General features: G+C 37.4%; 1 protein-coding gene across 6 annotated transcripts in view; it reads right to left on the bottom strand.

The window, feature by feature from the left end:
* NSD1 (nuclear receptor binding SET domain protein 1) overlaps positions 1-23,508 on the bottom strand; it is a 148,824-nt gene that overhangs the window by 31,322 nt on the left and 93,994 nt on the right. For all 6 annotated transcript variants that reach the window (XM_005904595.3, XM_070374134.1, XM_070374130.1 and 3 more), the window contains 7 exons: positions 22,491-22,600; positions 14,945-15,020; positions 12,535-12,653; positions 11,455-11,598; positions 8,409-8,532; positions 2,213-2,413; positions 276-455 (listed from right to left, as the gene is read on the bottom strand). In XM_005904595.3, coding sequence (XP_005904657.1) covers positions 276-455; positions 2,213-2,413; positions 8,409-8,532; positions 11,455-11,598; positions 12,535-12,653; positions 14,945-15,020; positions 22,491-22,600 — 954 coding nt within the window. The remainder of the gene's footprint in view (positions 1-275; positions 456-2,212; positions 2,414-8,408; positions 8,533-11,454; positions 11,599-12,534; positions 12,654-14,944; positions 15,021-22,490; positions 22,601-23,508) is intronic.

Genomic DNA, 23,508 nt, shown 5'->3' with positions numbered 1-23,508 from the left:
AAATTTTCCAAGAATGACTTTGTTTTTCTCTTAATCTTTTTAATTGTTTCAACTGTTTATCATTTTGTTAAAATTAAATCATTATTCAAAATAACAAAAAAAAAACTTCTCCCTATTAGGGAACAAAACCACTATACTGTTATCAGTAATTCAGGACATCATTTCCCAATATAGTTTCTAGTGGCAATGGAAGAAAACTATATATTTGTTGCAATTTAACACTGCTAAATTAATCTCTCTTTACACTATCCATACATCAACAAGTTAAGTCTTACCTTCAGAGCACACAAAACACCAGCTAACATTAACATGCTCATGATTTCGGCAGCCACGCCTAGGGGTAAAGTGATTAGGGCAGATGATGCTATTGGATGCAAGGATCTTTGACCCAGCAGCCAGGCAAAAGTCATTGGCATGGTATGCCACTGGGCAGCGGACACAGCGCATCAGTCGACCTAAAAATACAAGAAGCAGAAAAACCAGGGAGGGACAAAAGAAAAAGAGATTAAGTATAAAGACAATGTGAGTGTAAGTATAAAAGCAATGTTATTCAAGTCTATTTGCTAGCACTGGGAAAATGACACAAACAAATGGAAGCACTACTAGGTCAAGAGATCTTAAACACTCAATTCTCTGTGAAAAAGCTGAGATGGGAACCATACAACAAACAGCCTTAAGGAGTCAAAGACACCACAACAGTAAGCAAGCCTGCTTCAGCAAGGATAAGCCGTACTCAAACCGCTGTCCTGACTCTTTGGAAAATGGAATCAGCTGCAGACTAAACAGTGGTGGTACGTGTGTATATGATCAGACTAAAAGACCAGATAGTAGAAACATTAATGGTTGCTTTTGTTGACTTTTACTCTGTGATTCTTTTAGATGAATGAACCTCTCTACCTCAAACCCACTTGAGATATATCTTCTAACGTACTTTACCAACTAAAAACCATTACCAAGTCACCTGAATGCAATCTGCAATAGCAAATGAGAAGGGGAAAGTAGCTGATGGTTAAATTGCAACTTTGGTCAAGAACGTTATGGTATCTACAGGGCCAGGAAATCATCTACAGAAGGTACTGCCAGTCTGCTTAAAAGAAAAGCCAACACTGCTGCATTTTTCCTGCTCAGTCCCCATAGGGAGAAGGGAGGCTCTTTGGGCAAATAAGGATTTAATAGTAGAGACACTATGTTTGACTTTCAGTGAAATCAGTAAGAGACCCACTATTACTAAGCAGAAAGAATTTAGACACTTGAGTTTACCTGTGCCCACATATAGTTTGGAAAGCTCAGCTCTCAGCCTAAGTATGACAGACTAAAAAATTTTCAGGATAGGAATTTCCATTTTCAAAAATAAAACCAATCAGCACAAAATAAATTCTGCCCTATATCATGTCCGAATGATATCACATCTGGTAGCCACAGATACAGGGCCCACAGGAGAAGAATACATTTTATTCTAATGGAGGAGGACATCCAGCAGAGGGAACTCCCTACCAGTCCAGTGGTTAGGACACTGCACGTTCAGTACCCAGGGCACACGTTCAATCCCTGGTTGGGAAACTAAGATCCCACAAGCTGCATGGTGCAGTCAAAACATGTAAGATATCCAGCAGAACACCTTTGCAAACTAAATGTCACTTGAGTTCCAAATATTTACTGGGCTTCCCTGGTGGCACAGTGGATAAAAATTCACCTGCCAATGTAAGGGAAAGATTTGATCCCTAGTTCTGGGAAGATTCTAAATGCCAGGGAACAACTAAGCCCACGTTCCACAACTACTGAGGCTGCACTCTGGAGGACACGAGCTGCAACCGCTGAGCCTATGTGCCACAACTACTGACATCCATGCACCTAGAGCCTGGGCTCTGCAACAAGAGAAGCCACTGCAATGAAAAGCCTGTGCACTGAAATGAAGAGCAGACCCTGCTTGTCACAACTAGAGATATCTGTGCAAAGCCAACGAAGACCCAGCACAGCCATAAATATATAAATATTTTAAAGCTACTACGTAATGCCAGGGCTCCAAAAAGCACATGTAAAAATGTGGTGGCTGCTAGACTTGTCTATTATTCTCTGACCTCTCACGGTAGATGCTGGTACGCTAACAAAAGCTAGACGCCATGAAGATAGATAATAGATTCCATCTGGAAACATCCACTGCCAACAAAGCTGAGGTTCTGTAATTAGATTGGCCCACACAAGAAACACATACCTTTAGACGCAGAAACACTGGCTGGATTGGCAGCATGGCAGGTAGTACATATGTGGAGGGAACACCGGAAGCCCTTGTTCTGCATCACGGTGGGTGGGTACTTCTGGACACACTCTTCATGGTAAAACTTTCCACATAAGGGCAGAAGGCACCTTTTCACATCTTCCCCACTCTGCTTGCATACAAAACAGGTATGTATTCCTAGGAAACAGAAAGAAAACAAATTAATATAAAACACGAGGATTCACTCAATGCTAACCCATTAGGTGGAGAGTTAGTGAGTACACAATTACACATGAAATTCCAGCATGGGGTGGGGATGGAAGGTTGCCCACACCACAAAGCAACTCTCGGACACCAGCTGGTATCCTGCAGTTCAACTCAATTCTGACACTATCAACTTGGAGGTAGTATCAGATTCCTCAGGTTAAATAAGGGCTCAGTCCTATAAGACTGTCCTCCACATCCACTCTTTCAGACACCAGTTTTAAGACAAGGTTGTCATCTGCACTTCTGACCAACTGGCTATAAATCAAATGCTGGGTTCGATTACCTTGCTCAGGTGGCTCATAGAACTCAGAGAATCATTTTACTTACTAGATCATCAGTTTACTAAAAAAGAATATAATTCAGGAACAGCTAGATAAAAGAAATACACAGAACAAGGTATGGGGAAAGGGCTCAGAGCTTCCAGGCTCTCTCTAGGCATGTCACATTCCCCTAATCTCTATGTGTTCACCAACCCAGAAGCTCTCCAAACCCCATGCTTTTGAGGTTCAATGGAGGCCACATTACTTAGGCATGATTGATTAGATCACAGGCAACTGAGGACTAATCCAACCTCTAGCACTCTCCCCTCCAAAAAAGTCAGGGGGAGATGGATCCCTTTAATCATACGATTGGTTCTCCTGGCAATCAGCTCCCATCCTTTAGGTAGATCCAAAAGTCATCTCATTAACATTAAAAAAAAAAAAGGACAAACATCTTTATAGCTCTCATCACTTAGGAAATTTCAAGTGTTTTAGGACCTCTGTACCAGAAACTGGACAAAGACCAAATATGTATTTATTTAAAATCATAATATCACAGTAAAGAACGTTATAAGACTGGTCAGGATGACAACGTGAACCCACTGAACAATCTTAGTGTTATTATTAAGTAGAAATTTTAATACACACTTGCTGAAGTGATGTAACAGGAAGTATACATCCCCCACAAAGTACTCTTGCCAAAAGAAAGCTGACCTGACCTAACCCAGCCTCCAGATCTAACTACATGTTTCTGGGAAATATGGAGGATAGATGAACAAATTAAAAAGATACATTAAGGATATATCAACCAAATTTAGAATATGGAAAACTTAGCAGACAAAGGTGCTGTTCCAAGAAATAAAGAATACTAAAAATGGGTGAAGGGCTCCTGAAATATGTGCAGGTATTTGGGTCCAGCTATAAGGTTCGTCATGTAGGGGTGACAGGTAAGGTATGGTTTAGCACAGGTGCAACAGGGAAAGCACAGGTGCATACTAAGCACTTAAAATGGGACTAGTCCAAACTGAGATGTGTAGTCAGTGTCAATACACACTGGAGCTTGAAGACCTGGCAAGCAAAAAAGAATGGAAAAAATTTCAGTCATTTCCATATTAACACATTATTGACTGAAGACAATGTAACACCATGGGCATTACCTTCTGCAAAAATTCCCCAGTCAATAATGTGTTAATTATATTTTTTAATATACTGGACTAAATAAAACATATACTTCTCTTGTGGAAAAAAAAATCAGGTGAGGGGAATGGTACTGTTGTAGACTAAGAGAAATTCAAGAGATGAATTTTTTTTTTATCAAAAAATACAATACAGGGACCTTATTTGGATCTCGATTCAAAACACTATATAACAATATATTCAAAGACAAAGTGGGAAAATCTGAAAGTGGGATTGAGTAGCTGAAGACACACAGGAGTTACTGTTTATACTGGATATTATTTAAGTTTAAAAAAAAATATGCTAGTTACATATATTTTGAGTAAAATGAGGCCAAATGTTGTAATTACTGAAGCTAAGTGATGAGTACATTCAATCTTTTATACCTTTATCTTTTATAGTTTTCTCTCTACTTCTGTGTATGTCTGAGGAATTCTGTAATAAAAAATTTAAGACAGAAAAAAAAAATCTACCTCTCTCTGAGAAGCAGCATAATATAAGGGAAACAGCCCAGGTTTGAGAGGCAAGACAGACTTGAACATGAAGCCTGCTTTTGGCACTTGCTGGAAATAGGAACATATTAAAATTACCCACTTAAAATCTTTATAAATAGTGATATCACCCAAATAATAATGATTTTATGAAAAAAATCTTAAATAAGTATTTGAAAAGAAGCTATCTACTTGCCTGATGTTGAATAACTGGCAGCCAATACTGAAGTGGAGTAACCTAAGTTACGGTGTGTTCATCCTACTACAGGAAAACAGGGTGAGCCAAGTAAGAAATGACTCCTTTATGCTTACTCTATTCACCTTTACTTAAACTAGGGTAAAATTTTCTTCATTCAAAAATAATAACCTTGGATTTCCCTATGGTCCAGTGGTTAAGAATGTGCCTGCCAATGCAAGAGACATGGATTCGATCCCTAGTCTGTAAGATTCCACATAATGCAGACCAACTAAGCCCGTGCTCTAGAGCCAGAGAGCTGCAACTGCTGAAGCCCACAAGCCCGAGAGTCCGAGCTCTACAGTAAGAGGAATCATGGCAAGGAGAAGCCCATGCACCACACCCAGATGCCCACTCGCAGCAACCAAAGAAAGCCTACACACAGCAACGAAGATCCAGCGCAGCCAATAATAAATAAATAAATAAAACATCTCTCTTACCTCACATAATACATAAAAAACTTAATTCAACATAGACTATAGACCTAAATGTGAAACCTAAAATTATAAAACTTTTCAGAACAAAATCTTTTTAACACTGTGTTTAGCAAGATTTCTTAACCAAAAAAAGAAAAAAGATTTAATCAATTAAAACAAAAATTTCATAAACTAACCTCAACATTAAAGAAAAAACCAAACCCAATTTTAAAAAAGCTTTGAGCATTCTTTCTTCCTCAAGACAGAAAACTAAGCACATAAAAAGATGTGCAATATCATCCATCATGAAATGCACATTAAAACCACAGTGAAATACCTCTACTCATCTGTCAAATGGCTAAATTAAAAAGACTGACACTACCAAGTGTTGACGAAGATACGGCAGAATTAAAACTCTCACACATTGCTGATGTGAAGCAAAATGGTACAAGGACTGAATGTTTCTTAAAAAGTAAAGCTGACCGTATAAACCACCATTCTGCTCTTAGATAAATATACAACAAAATGCATGCATTCAAAGGATACACAGTTCTTTGTTTAAAATAGCCTGACCTGAGATCTATCCAAAGGTACATCAATAGATGAGTGGATAAACAAACTGCTATATCCAAACAATGGAACACCACTGGCAATAAAAAGGAATGAATTCTCAATACCAACAACAGTGTTGTTGACTCTCAAGATAACTACAACAGAGGGATGGTTTCAAAGGTGTGTACACACACACACATGAAAAACTTATCAAAATATACACTTTGTGTAGTTTACTATACACCAATTAAACCTCAATAACACTATTTTAAGAAAGAATGAATTACTGATACATACATCAACACACATGAGTCTCATTATGGTGAGCTGGACACAAACTCTAAAAAAACATAAATCTAATGTGCTATGAACAGAAAGCAGATCACTGTTAACCTGAAATGGATGACGGGGGTGAAGGGGTGAGGTGCAAAAAGACTGACTGGATCTGATCACAAGGAAAGTTTCTGGCATCATGGCAATGTTCTAAATCTTCACTGTGGTCATGGTCGCATGGGTGTATACATTTTATCAAACCTATCAAAACATGTATTTAAAAGAAGCACATTTTATAGTAGGCAAATTGAACTTCAATAAAGATGATTTTTAGCTAGCATATGATCCTGAAATCCCATTCCTGGGCATTATCCAGAGAAAAACAAGGTTCAAAAGGACACATGAACCCCAGTGTTCACTGCAGCACTGTTTACAAGTCGAGATACGGAATCAACCTAAATATCTATAGACAAACAGATAAAGATGTGGTACCTCTATAAAATGGAATATTACTCAACCATTAAAAAAGAATGAAACACTGCCATTTGCAGCAACATGGATGGACCCAGAGACTGTCACACTGAGTAAACTAAGTCAGATAGAGACAAACAAATACAGTATGATAGTGTTTATACACAGAATCTTGAAAAAAATACAAGTGAATTTATTTACACAACAGACTCATAGACTTAAGAGAAAAAAACTTATGGTTACCAGTGGGGTAGGGATAATTAGAGAGTTTGAGATAGACATGTATAGAGTACAATATCTGAAATACATAACCAACAAGGACCTACTGTATAGTATAGGGAACTCTGCTCAATACTTGTAACCTAAATGGGAAAAGAATTTTAAAAAAATAGATACAAGTGAATCACTGTGCTGTACACCTGAAACTAATACAACATTGTTAGTCAACTACACTCCAATATAAAATGAAAGTTAAAACAAAATTAGAAAAAAAAAAAAAAAAAAAAGATCTTTCTAACAAGATAAGGATAACAGAGAGATGCACATACCTAAAATTTGTTTCTAAATTTCATTTACAGGGCTAGATGGCACCATATGGCACAAAATGATCAAAAGCCCAACTATGCAGAAGGCAAAATTACCCCACAACTATCTTGTCTTCCAACTTTTGTTCCTATACTGCTGAAAGTGGTGGCAGAAAGATGAAACAACTCAATCTGACATAGCCATCTACTTACAGACACCAGTTAATTCTGTCTCTTATTTTCCACAAGGGCTAGTCTAAACCTATACTCTTTCCTTCAAGTTACAAAGTTACAAAACCTTCCCCACCACTCTCACCATGTCAAGGAAAATGTCTGTCTTCCTCATAATTACACTGTACATTCCTCTTTAATCTTTTCATCTCTTCAAGACTATCCTCTCCTGTCTCTGTGACTGTACTCCATCAATAATTTCCCCTCCTATTATGGAAATTTATTTCCCTACATAATTCTCAACCTTCATTCTACTAAAGATGTTCTTCCTCCTGACCCTAAAACATCCTACCTTCAGCTCCTTTTCTCAATGAAGTTAAGTTTCTGTAACACACAGTGTACACTGCTACCCATTCATCTTTCAGTCTGGTTCAGTAAGGCACTCTCTCTTGCTTCCAAAAACAGATCTCCTTTTCACTCCAGAACCTCCTTGGTCTATCTGACATGTCTGCCTCTCTACGGATATTCTTTTTTGACTAGTTCCTCAGTAGCCACATTTAAGTGGATATCTCCAGGTACTGTTATTAGCCCTCTTCTCATACTACAGATGCTTTCTATTTGCATGACATCATGCACACCTACAGTTTTAACGACTTATAAGATCTTTATTATCAGCCCTATTTTCATACTGTAACATCTCATAATGCTGAAAAAAGAGCCATCTCTTTAGCACAGCTGTGGGGTCTCATCTGACCACTCCTACTTACTGACCCGATATATATATCTTGTAACTCTCACAAAACAGCTTTCTCATTTTTTTGTTAAACAATTTGTGCACTTTGTTAATTATACATTAATAAAATTGTTTAAGTTCACAAATAATCATGAAGTGAATACATTTCTTACCAGTCAGATCAAGAAACATAAAATATCAGTAACCCAGAAGTCCTCCTCATCACTCCCTATGCCTCACCTCCTCCCTAGAACTCCAAACATACTGAACTATGTTATCTATTCCCCAAATAGTTTACATGTTATTTACTGGACCTTCCATCCTTCTCCTCCACAGACCAATTTCTATTTCTCTCTTTAAGCCAAACTCAGACACCTTCTTCCCTGGCACTATGCATCTTCATCACACAGCACTTTAATGTTCACAACACTGTTTGCATTACGTGATGCTACACATTCATTATTCACTTTGAGTTCTTTGGAGGGCAAAGACCACAGAGCACCTATCTCTGTGTCTGTAGGAATTAGTTAAGTATTACCACAAAAAAAGTGTCTCTAATAAACAATTTTTTCCTAAAAAACTTAAAGCTCAAAACTTCCCTGGAAGAAGACCTATCTACTTTACCTGTGCGACATTCATTGCAGATAAACTTTCCTCTGGGCATTTCAGTTAATCCAAGGCACTCCAAGTGGAAAGCCCCACAGCACTGAGCCTCACATAATAGCAGCTCACCCAGTTTCTCACAGTTCTGTTAGGAAAAAGAAAACAGATCTGTCTATAGAGAAAGGTTTTAAAAATCCCAAGCAGAAAGTCTTCATTAAAGCAAAAATTAAGAAGCAGCTCTGGCAGAAACAAAAAATACCACCATTCATTCAGCTAGTATTTAATTACCTCCTTTATGCCAGAAACAACAAGGTCCTGGCTCCCATCATTCTTACATTCTAAGGATACGAAGATACAAGTAAATGAATAAACAAAAATATCAGAAAATAAGTATCTGGGTAGAATTCAAATAGCAAATTTGGACTAAGTGGTTAGGATTGGCCTCTTAGACTGGCCTCTGAATAAGTCAGCCATGTGATATGAAGAGACCAAAATGACAGAAAGTACAGAAAGCCCACAGATAAGAAAAACCATTGCATGCTTATGAATCACAAAGTCAACATCATTGGACAAAAGCAAACAAAAGTTAGAAGTGGTAGAAATGAGAAAAAGACAAACAAGAGCCTGGCTGTGTGGTCTTATAGATTATTGCACAGAGTTTCAGATTTTATTATAGTTACAAAGGTGTGTCATTATAATGAGAGCTATACCAAGGGAAGGTTGAAGTTAGGTATTTATCTAAGCACAGGTCCCTATGACTACATGAAAAATTAATTGAAGGGGGGAAGCAGAGATAATCAAAGAGGCTACTGCAATCATTCAAGCAAGAAATACTGCCCAGTTGGGTTGGGGTCACAACAGTCCAGAAGGGCTCTGGTTGACATCTGAACAACCCTTGAGATACATCAAGAACCGTATGAGAGAGATCACCTTTCTAAATTAATCTCATCTAAAACAGGGTGTGAATGATGATAGAATCTTAGGAAATAAAAATCTGACTTTGTTGCTTTGAAAACATTTAAAGAGTTATTAAAATCCTGGAAATTCCCAAGATTTGTTACACCTTTAAATATTTTCCCCCATAGTGATTTTCCACTTGTTTCCCTATAGTAATATCAGCAGAAAAATGCTAAACATGAAAAAAGTCTTATACTTATTTTGTAAGACAAGAAAAAGGGAAAGATGGCTAGGCAAGTCTAATATTTTCAAGAACCGAAAGAAACAGAACAGGTCTTGGCCACCTAACATCAAAGTTTAAATAAGCAAGCAAGGAGAAAAGCTTTGGGAATAAAGGGCTAGAGACAGCCAGGAATTAAAAGGGGAACCGCAAAAGATCCTGAGCCAGTATCACGTTTGGCCCTCCCATCATCTACTATTCATACAAATCCACCTTCATCACTCAAACAGGAAAACTTCAAGTATACTATGTACTGAAGAATAGATTTTTCAAATTAACCATATATTACAGACTAATCCTTTAATTGGGATGACCATGTAATTCATCTTTCCAATTGGGACACCAGAACATGAAAGAAGGTGCTGTCAATAAATAAGTTATACAAGCACAACAGACTGAAACAAAGACTGATCCAAACAAACCAGGACCACAGGGTCATGATACCTTATATTATATGACAATTTTGGTGGGCTTAAGTCTCTGAGGACTAACACCACGAGCAGGACTGAATATAATCAACAAGAGACAAACTGAGTTGAAATTATATTGGCCATAATAATAATATTTTATACCTGGAGTAGTTTTATTTTTTAGAAGTTTCAATTAGGAAAAAAGACACTAATATTTTCAACTTTCTATATGCAAGTTTTAATGCATTTACAAGGGTAAATTAAGACTGTGAAAAGAGAAAATATTACCAAAGCATCCATTTAATTGACTCTATTCCCAAGTAAGATAAAGGCATTTGACATTATAGCATCACATTTCACAGAAAAGCAAGACAACATAGCAGTTAAGGCTCAAATCCAGGCAATATGGGTTTGAATCCTAGCTTCACAAAGTGACTACAAGCAAGCTATTTAACACCCAGTGCCTCAATTTCCTTATACAGTGTATTAAAAAACAAAGACATCACTTTGCCAACAAAGGTCCATATAGTCAAAGCTATGGTCTTTCCAGTAGTCATGTACGGATGTGAGAGCTGGACCATAAAGAAGGCTGAGCGCTAAAGAATTGATGCTTTTGAATTATGGTGCCAGAGAAGACTCTTGAGAGTCCCTTGGACTGCAAGGACTCAATCCTACAAAAAATCTATCCTGAATATTCACTGGAAGTACTGATGCTGAAGCTCCAATACTTTGACCATTTGATGTGAAGAGCTGACTCACTGGAAAAGACCCTGATGCTGGGAAAGACTGAAGGCAAAAAGAGAAGAGGGCAGCAGAGGAAGAGATGGTTGGATGGCATCACTGACTCAATGGACATGAATTTGAGCAAACTCTGGGAGACAGTGAAGGATACTGCAGTCTGTATGCTACAGTTGATGGGGTTGGAAATAGTCGGAGATGGCGTGGCAACTGAACAACAAAAATGACGATAACAAAATCTTATGAGATTGTTATGATACCTAAATGATGCAGTATTCAAAAAGTGAATGTAAAAACACTTAACATATAACAAAAACACTGTATGCTTATTAAACAGAAATACAAACTGTAGGTTCGCTAAAGTAGTAATAACTACTTACGCAAACAAAACAAAACAGACCAAGAAGATCTCAAAGTGACAATTCTCCTTGAAAAATTCCCTAGAAACCCAAAGATTCTTACACCATGAGTGCAGCAAAATTACCTCTGGCTGAGCAACCACAGAGTCTCTGCCACCTCAGATCTAACTTTATGTTATCTACCCAGGGACAACACTTATTTTACTTCTCTTTTTGTGGGGAGAGAGCAGAGTTAAAGCCTTAAAGAAGATAAGTAATTCCACTGGAATCATCGCAGAAAATTTTTATTCTAACCATGACTAAGTCATCAAGAGATGGGAGACAACGATTTCTCTTAAAAGATAAGCATGCAATCAAAATGCAAGTTGGCAAACATTCTCTACCTGACAGACATTCTCCTTGAGTGCGGCTCCACCTCCTCGTTCCCCCTGCAGCTTTTTAGATGCAGGCATTCCATGGTCGTTTTCTACACCCTCCTCAACAGTCTCCTTGGGGCTTGCAGCTGTCCTGTGTGTCATCAGTTCTCCCTTGCAGAGAAAAAAATAACATCCCACATCTGTATTATTGATGTCTCCGCCATCTGACCCCCTCCCTCTGGGCTGCTATTTGTCTATCCATTAAGCACTTACAGATGTTCAGCCAATCACGCGGGCGGACTGCATGCAATGTTAGTTCTAACCCTGCTGTGATTGGGCGGGTAGTGGGCGCCTCATGCCCTGCCACTAACTGCTCTGAGGCTGTTCCACTGGAACTTTTTGAGCTGTTCCATTTTAAGGTTTCACTAAGGGAGAGAAAACATTCTTAAGTTTATTTGATTACTTATTTGTCCTTCCAAGATCAGTATTTCCTAAATAATGCCCCCCTTGGGCATTCTATTCATATTGTCCTGGAAAGAAATGCTCTGCACCATGTGTGATGCTGACCTGACTTGTTCTAATTCTCTCTTAACCTGAATTGGAAAGTGAGGGATAGCATCAATGACTTCAGTGATGCTCTGTAAGGAAATGGCTTTAAACTTCTGTTTCCTAAAAGTCACCATTTACAAACATTACTCTAAATTAAGTAGTTGGCAGTTTCAATATATAAGCAAATGAGTTTTTCCCTTAATTGTAGCAGTCTCAACGTTTAAAGGGCAATATCCAAGTTCATTTGGATCATGTATTTTCTTGGTATTGGTGCTCTCTGGTTTTAGAACAATTTTACTTCATGATGAAACAAATTATGTATTTCATCTGACATTTAGAGCATGAGGTGTGATCTTTTAAAAAGGTCATGCCCACAGGTACCATATGTGTTTTGACTTACTTCTACTAGAATCAGGTTCTCCTTTTCTCCAGTATTCCTTATCACTACTAACAATAGAATACTATTTTCAGGTAAACTCAAGGGAAAGAGGGGTGTGGACTCTACTGTGAAAAGAAGCTTCACTATGGAAGGTCAAAAGATGAAGAACTGAGTAATACCTCAGAGTTTGGAGTTTCTTTTGATGAGATGTCATTTTTCACTTTTTTACAATGCAACTTGGCTGTAGCATGCCTCTGTCGTTTTCGCTTCCTTGGTTTATCAAACAGCTTGGTGGTGCCTAGGATAGGACAACAGGTGTTACCTGATGGCTGATAATGTACATGTCTAAGAACTTCTAATCTCGACTAAAGATATCTCCTAGAATTATGGAATGTCAAGAGTGAAAACCAACCTTAATTTTAATTCTCTGACTTTGTAGATGAGGAAAACAGGGGAAGAGAAAAAAAAAAGAGACTTACCCATTAGTATATATGTAGCTGGGGAAATGGCTATACACATACATATATATGTATGTATGAAGTGAAGTCGCTCAGTCGTGTCTGACTCTTTGCGACCCCATGGACTGTAGCCTACCAGGTTCCCCATCCATTGGATTTTCCAGGTAAGAATACTGGAGTGGGTTGCCATTTCCTTCTCCAGAGGATCTTCCTGACCCAGGGATCGAACCTGGGTCTCCCACATTGTAGGCAGACGCTTTAGCATCTGAGGTACAGGGAAGTATGTATGTATGGGTGTATATATATGTTCTGTTTCATACAGATTAAACAGTAAATGTATAGATTATTAAAGCAATTTCATTTTATATGATTGATATGAAAGACTTTCTAATTCCAGAAAGGACTTTAATATCATTCAGATAGGGAGGAAATGCATTTAGTAGTCAGGTAAAGATAACTAAAACCAGGCCTCCAAGATTAAAGACAATAAAGTATATCACTCTCTGAGTTAAGGATTAAGATAAAAAATTGAAATACATAAGATGTGGCTTACAGGAGGAGAGAAGAACACCTCCCTACCCCAACCAATACATCTATCAGCCAAAAGGATATATTCATGCAGCGGTATTATAACCTTGACCATCCAACAGGGTAAAATAAATGCCTAGTCTGACATATTTAGAAAATGGTCTAGACTCTCCTTCAATTTATATTCTACATATTTCAACTTTCTGTTATAGAAACATTAGGAGGACTCTAAAGAGGTATTTTGTAAAATGTTCCTGGATATTTAGGCTAGATACCAATGTGAAGGTTGGACTTTGGAAGACTGCTTTAGGGTTCTCTTCTTGAACTGCCTGATCGAGATGGAGAAGCTCTGCTATCAAAGTAGCTGTCAGACTAGACTAAAAAGGAAGAGTCAATATGGTAGCAGAATAAAGGTTCAAATTTCTCACAATGAAAACACTTAAATGAAACTTACAAAGGATTACGTATGGGCAGTAGATTTTACAAAAAGCCGAAGTACAAGTGTATATGGAAAGAGCAGATATCATTTTGAAGGTACTTTTTGTTTTAAATCAAAGAAACAAATTCACCACCCTATATTATAGCTGCATACAGGGTTAAAATAAGTTAATATACTGCTAAACTTACTTGCTGAAAAACTTAATAATCACAGATCACATTTACAGAAGTGTACACTGAAGACCACAAAAAATACAATCTCCCCATAATACCTTTTGCTGATAGACCATATCTGATGTACTGTGCTCAAATATAGGCTAATATTTCAGGGATGACACATTAATACATGGCACTGGCAGACAACATGATCAAAGGGGTAGAAAGAATTCGAATGGAGAAAAAAGAAAATACAGAGTGGATAACGAGACAGTAGTGTGGCAATAACTTTGGTCAGATTTGAATATCCCAACTCTGCCAGCCTCTTTCATCTTCATGTTTCTTCTACAAATAGGGATAATATAGATAATATCCCAATTCTTGTAATGCTTTAGACTGATTAATGATAACAGTCCTTAAGCAAAGAACCTGGTAGATACTATAACTATTATTATTTCATCTGTTATTGAATGAAGCACTGTCAATTCTTCCTGTGGGCAGAAACAAGGTGACCAAACAGAAGTTCCAGGAAATAGATTTAAATTTAATCCAGAAGATTCCCAAGGCCTTAGGATGCAACTATAATAGACTAGGCTCAAATGTTTAAATTCTTCTCTGACCAAGGTCACGGGTGTGATAAAAGAATATAAGACTATAAAAGACTTAAGATGATTTGCAATTTCCCCTTAACTCAAATTCTCTATTTCTATTCTACAGAAATAAGAACTGAATCAAAGCCAAGAAAGTAATGAATGATGCAGTATAGAGAATTATCTAGTAAGAATAGGAACTGATTTTTCTCTGCTATTCCTAACATTTCCTTAACGCTAATATAATTCTAATAACATTTAACTAATTTCAACATAAAGATGGAAATGCATACAATTTCCTAGTGTTATTTGAAGCACATATTGAGCAAACAAGTCTTAGAACTTGCAATCTCACTGTTCTCATTAGCCAACTTCACAGTTATGTCTGTAATACACTTTTTAAATCTCAAGATACTCACCTCCACCAAACTCTTTAGAACGAGGTGCAGCACATGATTCATTAATGTCATTCTCCAAGTGACCAGCTTCATAACACTGTAAATAAGTAAAGTGCATCATGTTTTACACAGGAGTAGAAATTAAATCCTTTACATTATGTGCCAAAAGTGGGACTGCCTATTGACATAGATATAGAATCTTAGGTATTTTGGACAATTAAAGGAACAGTACAATAATAAAGAAACTTTGTGAGTAAAAGCATCAGATTTTTTAAATGCTCTAAAACTCAGGAACATCACATGGGGCAGACAGGCACTGGCTGGGCGGGACACACACACAGGACACTGGTGTACTCAGAGATTTCCAGTGTTTAGAGCATATGCAGAACACTGTTCTAATTGAAGTGGGAGTGAAAAAGTATGTACTCATATACCCACCAGCTCAATTCTATTCCACGCCACCCTGTTTTTAAAAATCTACCTTCCTAATATTATACTTACGGCCACTGGATTTTACAGACTTATTTACTTGGTGAAATCTAAACATAAAGTTTGTATCATGGAAAGTCCTTCTAATTCAAGTTGCTGTACATTAAGAAATATAAATTAAAACAACACAGAAACTAAAAACAAAACACTTAAAATATTGTGAATTCCCTGGCAGTCTAGTGGTTGGGACTCCATGCTTTCACTGCCAAGGGCCCCTGGTTGGGGAACTATTAATAGGATTCCACAAGCCATGCAGCATGGCCAAAAAAAAAAAAAAAAAGCCAACCTTAAACATTAAGAATAATTTACTATGCATTTTATTCCCCTACTACTAATGCCTGTATCAATTAGTTCTATTCCAAGAAAATGTCTTCTCCTACAAGAATAATGTTCTTCATCATGACTGTAAAAATTTAGTGGCCACAAAAGCAAATTTAACAGATGTTATTCTTGCTATGAAGTTCCCAGAGTTTGAGGTCAAAACAACATAAAATGCAGCTGTGAATTTCTGAACGCTTCTTATATACATTAATAAACTATAAGAATATAACTTTCGTCATGTTCAGTGCAAATCAGTCTTATAAAGTCAAATAAAATCAAAGAGCTAATGTTAGGTATCTAGTTAAAAGGAATAAAACACCAATAGAGAAACACATAAAAGAGATTACATAATTTAAAGAAAATTACCATTTATATTACTTTGATAATTGATTTATACTTCGTTTTTTAACACTAACCCAAAAGTTGTGGTACAAAAAAAATCAGAATGTTCCCAAAACTATAGTCAGAGAACAATACAGAAAATATTCTCATGTCTGATATCAACAACTTTGTTAAGTTAAAATATAAATAACAAGGTACATACACACAAATCACACTATGTGAATAAAAATCCATTTGCTCTGCTTGTAATAAAAAAGACCACAGAACTCTGTAAGTGCCTTAGAGAGTACATGAAAGATTCCATTTATTTTATGTGTAGCCTGGTATGGATATGTATTAAGTCAGTGCACTCTTAAGGTACCAATACCACAATAGACTACCTCTTTCTCTGAGCCACCGACTGATCCATTTATAGGAAAGATGTGGCCTGCCTGTTAAGCCATGACGTAGTCCCAAGATTGAGCTGAATCATGGTTTCAACCTGATGGTTTCAAAATACAGTTTGGAGTAGCCAGGAATTTAACTGTGAAGTTGACTAGGTCAGACAGTAGAATTGACTTAGAGGTCACTTTTCTCCAGAGTCTGGGTCTAACCATCACCAACAATTCTAATTTTCACTTGTTCTAACACCAAACCTGATTCCTATCTCCCTACCAAAAAACTAAAAATTCAACAGTGACAGGGTCATTAATTATATTTAATGCTTAAAGAAACCAAAAATATGAAAAATAATTGGATAGCAATAGAGGTTTTTAACTAATGGTACTAAAACAATTGGATATGCACTTCAAAACTCCATCTCAAAAAATGAAGATCTACCCTGGAGAAAGAAATGGCAACCCACTCCAGTATTCCTGCCTGGGAAATCCAAAGACGAGAGAGGAGCCTGGTGGGCTACAGTCCATGGTGTTGCAAAGAGCTGGACATGACTTAAGGACTAAACAACAACAGCTTCAAACAAAATGACCTCATGGGCTTCACTTCCCAAGTGGGATTTTTGGATGTGAGTGGCTTGTACCTCCTCATTCAACAGGTCATCGTCTGCATATTCTTTTTTTATTTTGGGGTTTTCAACCTCTTTTTTTAATTAATATTTTAATTGAAGTATAGTTGATTTACAAATGTTGTATTAATTTCAAGTATATAGCAAAGTGATTCAGTTGTATACAACACATAACTTTTTTCAGAATCTTTTCCCTTATAGGTTATTAGTAATACAAAATATTGAGTTGAGTTCCCTGTGCTATACAGTAGGTCTTTGTTGGCTATCTATTTTATATATGGTAGTGTGTATATGTTAATCGCAAACTCCTAATTTATCCCTCCCTCTCCTTTCCCCCTTGGTAACTATAAGTTTATTTTCTTTGTCTCTGCGTCTGTTTGTTTTTTATATGTTCATTTGTATCATTTTTTTTTAGATTGCACATATAAGTGATATCATATGATATTTGTCTTTCTCTTATTTACTTCACTTAGTATCATCATCTCTAGGTCCAAGCATGCTGCTGCAAATGGCACTGTTTCATTCTATAATCTGCAGTTTTCATTCAACACACTAGCTCCGGCTTCTCAATACACCTGCAGGAGCTCAGGCAAAACAATGCAGACACTTACTGGTGTGGGGCTGAGAGAATCAAAGTGGACCCTGGGGTCTGAGTTAAAGTGACCACTGACCCAGATAAGGACTCTTCTTCCAGGCATCATGTTGCTGGTCAATGGAGGTCCCAGGATCCCCTTCATTCTTATTCAAACTATAGAGATGAATCCCCGAACCTTCCCCTGAGACCATGTGTATGAGTATGAGTGAGTGAAGGAATGAGTGTATGACATCAGAAAAAGATGACTGTCTTAGCCTCTCAGAGCAGGACATGCTCAACCCAGGTAGAAGAATTTGAAAAAGACCGTGTCCCGGCAGATTCATGTCAATGTACGGCAAAACCAACGCAATATTGTAAAGTAAATAAATAAATAAATAAAACTAAAAAAAGAAAAAGAAAAAAAAGACTGTTTCCCATTTCGATTATTGACGGCACCCGCTCTGCCTTCCTTGGAACTGGGCAAGACTGAAGTCCTACTGCAATGGAACCTCCAACTTTTATCGGTCTTTCTCTCTGGACAAGACATTGAAGAGCATGGGGGCTACCAATTTTCCTGGGACTTCCCCCAGATCTCCTCAGAGGCCTGTTGACCCAGAGGACAACACCAAGCATGCCCAGGAGCAGGGGTACCTTCAGGAAGACCAGGGGCAAGAAGTGGATGCTGCCCAGCAGGGACCTGTGGGGGAACACGGTGACAGGAAATGAGTTGCTCCAGGCCCCCTCCTCCCAGCTCTCTGGGTGCCTGGGTCCTGGTTCCAATAACCTACATGAGGGTCAGCCTGGGACCCTACGGTAACAATGGACTTCACTCCCCCAGACTCTCCTTCATTTCTCACTGTTCATACCCTTGCTGCTCTACTGAGCAGGAAAGGACTAGTGTCCTCATAAGAAGAGCTTAGAACATAGACACACAAAGGGGAAACCACGTGATGCCCACAGGGAGGAAGACGGACGTCTACAAGCTACGGAGAGAGACCTTAGAAGAAAGGAATTCTGCTGAAACCTTGATCCCAGACTCTGGCCTCCAGAGTTGTGCAAAAATTAATGTTGTGTAAGCCGCCTGGCCTGTGTTGCTTTGTCATGGCAGCCAAATTAATACAAGTATTATCCCTTATTCTTCACTCTTCACAGAAATCTATTGAATAAAGTCATTAATCAATTATTTTTTTTTAAAAAATGAAGATCTACACATAAAATCAAAATCATAAAATCCCTAAAGAAATCATAACAAGTACATCTTTGTGTTGATGTGGTAAGCAAAGATTTCTTAAAATAAACACAAAATATAAATCATAAAAAAAAACTTTAAAAATTCCTTTTCATGAAAGATACAACTTAAAAATGAACAGGCAACCATCAGACTGGGAAAAAATATTTACAGTATATATACCTGACAACAGACTCATATTCCAAATACAAAAAGTACTTCTAAAAAGGCAACTATAAAAAAGCTGAACAGCCCAACCAAAAATATGTGTGCTTGAATAGTTGTTATGGACAGTAAGCACATAATAAGGGGCTCAAAATCATTAGTCACTAGAGAATACAAATTAAAACCATAATTAGGTATCATTTCATATCCACTACAATGGCTAAACTTTAAAAAGACCAGTAAACAAAACGCTGTTAAAGATGTGGAGCAATCAGAACTTTGATATACCACTGGTGGGAATGTGAAGTTGCACAAGCACTTTGGAGAAGTGTTTGGCATTTTATTTAAAAGGAAAACATTTATGGGCCAGCATTCCCAACCCTAAGTATTTACAACACCAAGGAAAATGAAAATATGTGTATACAAAAAGATTCTGAGTATATTCATATCAGCCTTATGATTAATAGCCCCAAAATGAAAACACAAATGTGCCTCAACAGGAAAAACGACAAGCAAACTGTACTTGAACTACTACCCAGCAATAAAAGGAAATGAACTACTGAAATAGCAACTTTGTGGATGGATCTCAAATAAGTGTGTTGAATAAAAGTAGCCAGCTAACAAAAACAAAACAAAATATATGACATTTAAGAACAAGCAAAACTGGATTTCCCTGATGGTCTGGGGGTTAAGAATCTGCCTGCTAATACAGGGGACACAAGTTCGATCCCTACTCCAGAAAGATTCCACAGACCACGAGGCAACGAGGCCCATTTGCGACAACTACTGAGGCTGTAATCTGCAACTATGGAAGTCCATGCATTAGAGAGCCCATATTCTGCAACAAGAGAAGCCATCACAGGAGGCCTGCACACCACAACCAGAGAAAGCCCACCTGCAGCAATGACGACCCAGCGCAACCAAAACTTTAAGAACAAGCAAAACTAACCTATGGTAACAGAAGTTAGAAAGTTTTGCCTCTCGAAGAGACGAGAATGGATAATTAATGAAAGGGGGCACAAGAGAACTTCTGGGGGTAGTGGATTTATATAGCATACTTAGTTTGGCTGGTACTTACATGGTATATTCAACTGTCTATCAACTGACATCAAACAATTAAGATCTGTGCATTTTATTGGTGTAAATTAAATCTCAAGAGTTCTGGGACACATTCGCTTATTAAAATTAAGTGTATTAACTATATCAGCATCCAAGGTGGAACAGTGGAAAAAGGATCCACCAGGAAATGCAGAAGAACACTGGTTTGATCCTTGGGTCAGGAAGATCCCCTGGAGTAGAAAATGGCAACCCACTCCAGTATTCTTGCCTGGGAAATCCAATGAACAGAAGAGCCTGGCAGGCTACAGTCCATAGGATCACAAAGAGAAGGACACAACTGAGCAAGTGAGCACACACACACACACATCAACTAAACCATGTGTTTTCTGCCCCCTGAAGTAGAAGTGAGGACTCTTTTAACCACTGGACAGCCAAGGAAGTTCCAACTAAATCATGCTTTTTATCCTCTTAAATTTCAGATTAGAAACCTACTTTGGACAGAGCAAGGTTACACAGATTAACTTTTTTAAAATACAATTTTAAAGGTCTCCATTTACAGTTATTATACAACAAATTAACACTATTTTTTAAGTAACACAGTCTCAAAACCTCAAAACTGAGGATTCGAATTTCATCTTATTTCTTCAAATCATTAACTTAGGTATGTCAAATATAGCTCCGTAGAGCTTCCCAGATGGCAGCAGTGGTAAAGAACCTGCCTGTCAAGGCAGGAGATGTAAGAGACACAGGTTCAATCCCTGGGTCGGGAAGACCAACCCCCTGGAGAAGGAAATGGTAACCCACTCCAGTATTCCTGCTTGGAGAATCCCATGGACAGAGGAACCTAGTAGGCTGCACTGCATAGGGTCACACAGAGTTGGACATGACTGAAGCAGCTTAGCACAAAATGGGAGGAGGGGATCATTCACTTAACTCGCCTGAATTCTTACTTGCTTTTGATATTTGCAGTGCCGCACTTCTAGCAGTAAGACAACAGGCCTCCCATGACTCACCTATTAAATCTATCATCTGACTGCAAAAGTCACTTCCATGCTCAACTGAATCCCAGTTTCCCTGGCCCTTTTCCAACAATCTTGCAAAGTGGCTATGATTTGAATAATACAAGTCAGGAGAGAAAGCACTGCAGGAGATGTTCTCAGCCTTACTAGAGTATAAGGAACAACAAGAGGTAGTGAGTTGGAGACATATTGTCACTGAAGGTTGCACAAACTGCAGAGAAAATGCAGAGGGCAGGAGATGAACCTAAGAAAAACTGAAAAGTCCATGTCACATAAGATTGCTTTGAGAAGAAAAACTAAAGTACATAAAATGACTTTTTAAAATAATATATTAATAAAAATACAAATAAACTTTACATTTACTGGTGGGTGACTAACAAAAACAAGGGGACTTAATATAGGATTAAAGATTAGAAGTTTGCCAGGGCTAAGAAAAGAATTCCAGAAACTCAATTTATTTATGACTTGATTACAATCTTACATTTTTTCTTTAAGGAAAAAGAATGTCTAAAAACAGGAAATCTGGCGGTTTCCCTGGTGGTCCAGTGGTTAAGAATCTCCTTGCAGTGCAGGGGATGCAAGTTCGATTTCTGGTCAGAGAACTAAGATCCTACATGCCACAGAGCAATGGACGCCATAAGCACTGAGCCCAAGTGCAAACACTAGAGAGTCTGTCCACCATAATGAAAGATCCTGTGTGCCATAACTATTGTAAGACCAAATGCAACCAAATAAATATATATATATATTTAAAAACAGGAAATCTGTGCATCCTACAACTGAAACTTTAACATATACTTTTTCCTCAAATACAAAAAGAACAGGATATATCCTAAGAAATCAATATCCAGTTATCATCCATTATAGAATTAGAAAATAATTTTCTATTTCTAACTACTATAGAATTATGCCTTCTTGGCTAATGGGAACCAAGTTCACAAAACTGAAGATGAAATGTTTCTGCCTGGAATATAGTTGAACAGGGTCTTCTCTGAGGTATTACGCAGACAGTGAATGCAATGGCATTAACTTACAGTGGCTTGTAGAGATAGAAGTGAAGTAGAAATCAGGTAAGAGGTTTTGAGCCCAGAAGAGAGATTACAACAAATGCAAACTTTACTCAATTGTAAAGGCTTTTTTCATTTTCATTTGAAAAGAAAATCTAAAACCAACAGGTACATATGTCCATGCAAATGCAAAATGGTCTTTTAATGTAGAATCACTCAGATCAACCATATATATTCTGACATTCTAGAATTTCTATGTACATGTGCATTGATGTTATAGGTATTACTAAAAGATTTGTTTTTAAAATCCCCTATTTCCTGGATGCAACCCTATTTTAGAATTGACTAAAATTAACATACCTTTTTAGTAAGGCCAAGATCCCCTTTCTTGGGCATAAATCCAGGGTCTAAATCATTGGATTCAAGAAGTTTCTTAGTTGGTTTTCTCTGACGCTTACTTTCATAATTTCCTGAAATGCATGTATCTTTTCATTAGATGATTTAGAAACTGGGCACAAGCTGATTTCTTAAAAAACCTATATATCATGCAAAAATTAGTCATCCTATTTTTTTGTTTTTCTCATGATATTCTGGGAAGAGACAGGGTAAAAATTTATTTATTCTAAAATACTAGTTAATGTAAAACAAAATAAGAAAATAGTTCTGAATATAGACACAAACTAATGTGAGGCTGTTCTTATGTCAATGTGTGTGTATATACACAAATGAACTAAGGGAGAAATCGAAAGGGCAGAACTGCCTTTAGAGTAATCAACTGGTGGTTAAAAAAAAAAAAAAAAGAGAAGTGAATTCAACAGAGCCAGAATTCTGGGCATAAATGGACCAAAAGTAGAACTTTTGTTCTGTTCCTAAATAAGTAGAGACACTTATTTACTATATAGGACTGCTCTTAAGAATTATATAAAACAGCCAAATAACAGTTTGGCGCATAATGGGGAATGTACTGCTGACCATCTTTATTATTCTTTTTGATTCTGTCTTGTTTGATTCTGCACAACTGGACACCTTTCTAAAGAATAACATCACAAGCAATTCTTGGGAATTTAAGAAAGTTACATGCAGAATTTTCCTTGGCTGACTACAATACTCAATAGTCAGTATTAAAAAAAATATAAAATTAAAAACACCTTCCCAAGTAACACAAAGATTGGTAAAATCAGTATCTGAAGTATAATTTTTATGTGTTTACTCAACGAGTATGCAGTGCTCTTCCCCAGAATCCTAGTCTGAGTGCTGATTCACACTGTGGCTGATCAACAATTATGAAGAGCAGTAACAGTATAAGGTGCCTAGTTTTTTTTTTTTTTTAATATGTCTTCCTGACAGTACACCACCAATTTATGATCAGTAGCTGTAT

Source organism: Bos mutus, chromosome 7 (genome assembly GCF_027580195.1).
Source record: "Bos mutus isolate GX-2022 chromosome 7, NWIPB_WYAK_1.1, whole genome shotgun sequence".
In the NCBI taxonomy this organism is placed as follows: Eukaryota; Metazoa; Chordata; class Mammalia; order Artiodactyla; family Bovidae; genus Bos; species Bos mutus.
Note: the sequence above shows the minus strand (reverse complement) of the source record. Positions and strands in the feature narration are given on the sequence as shown.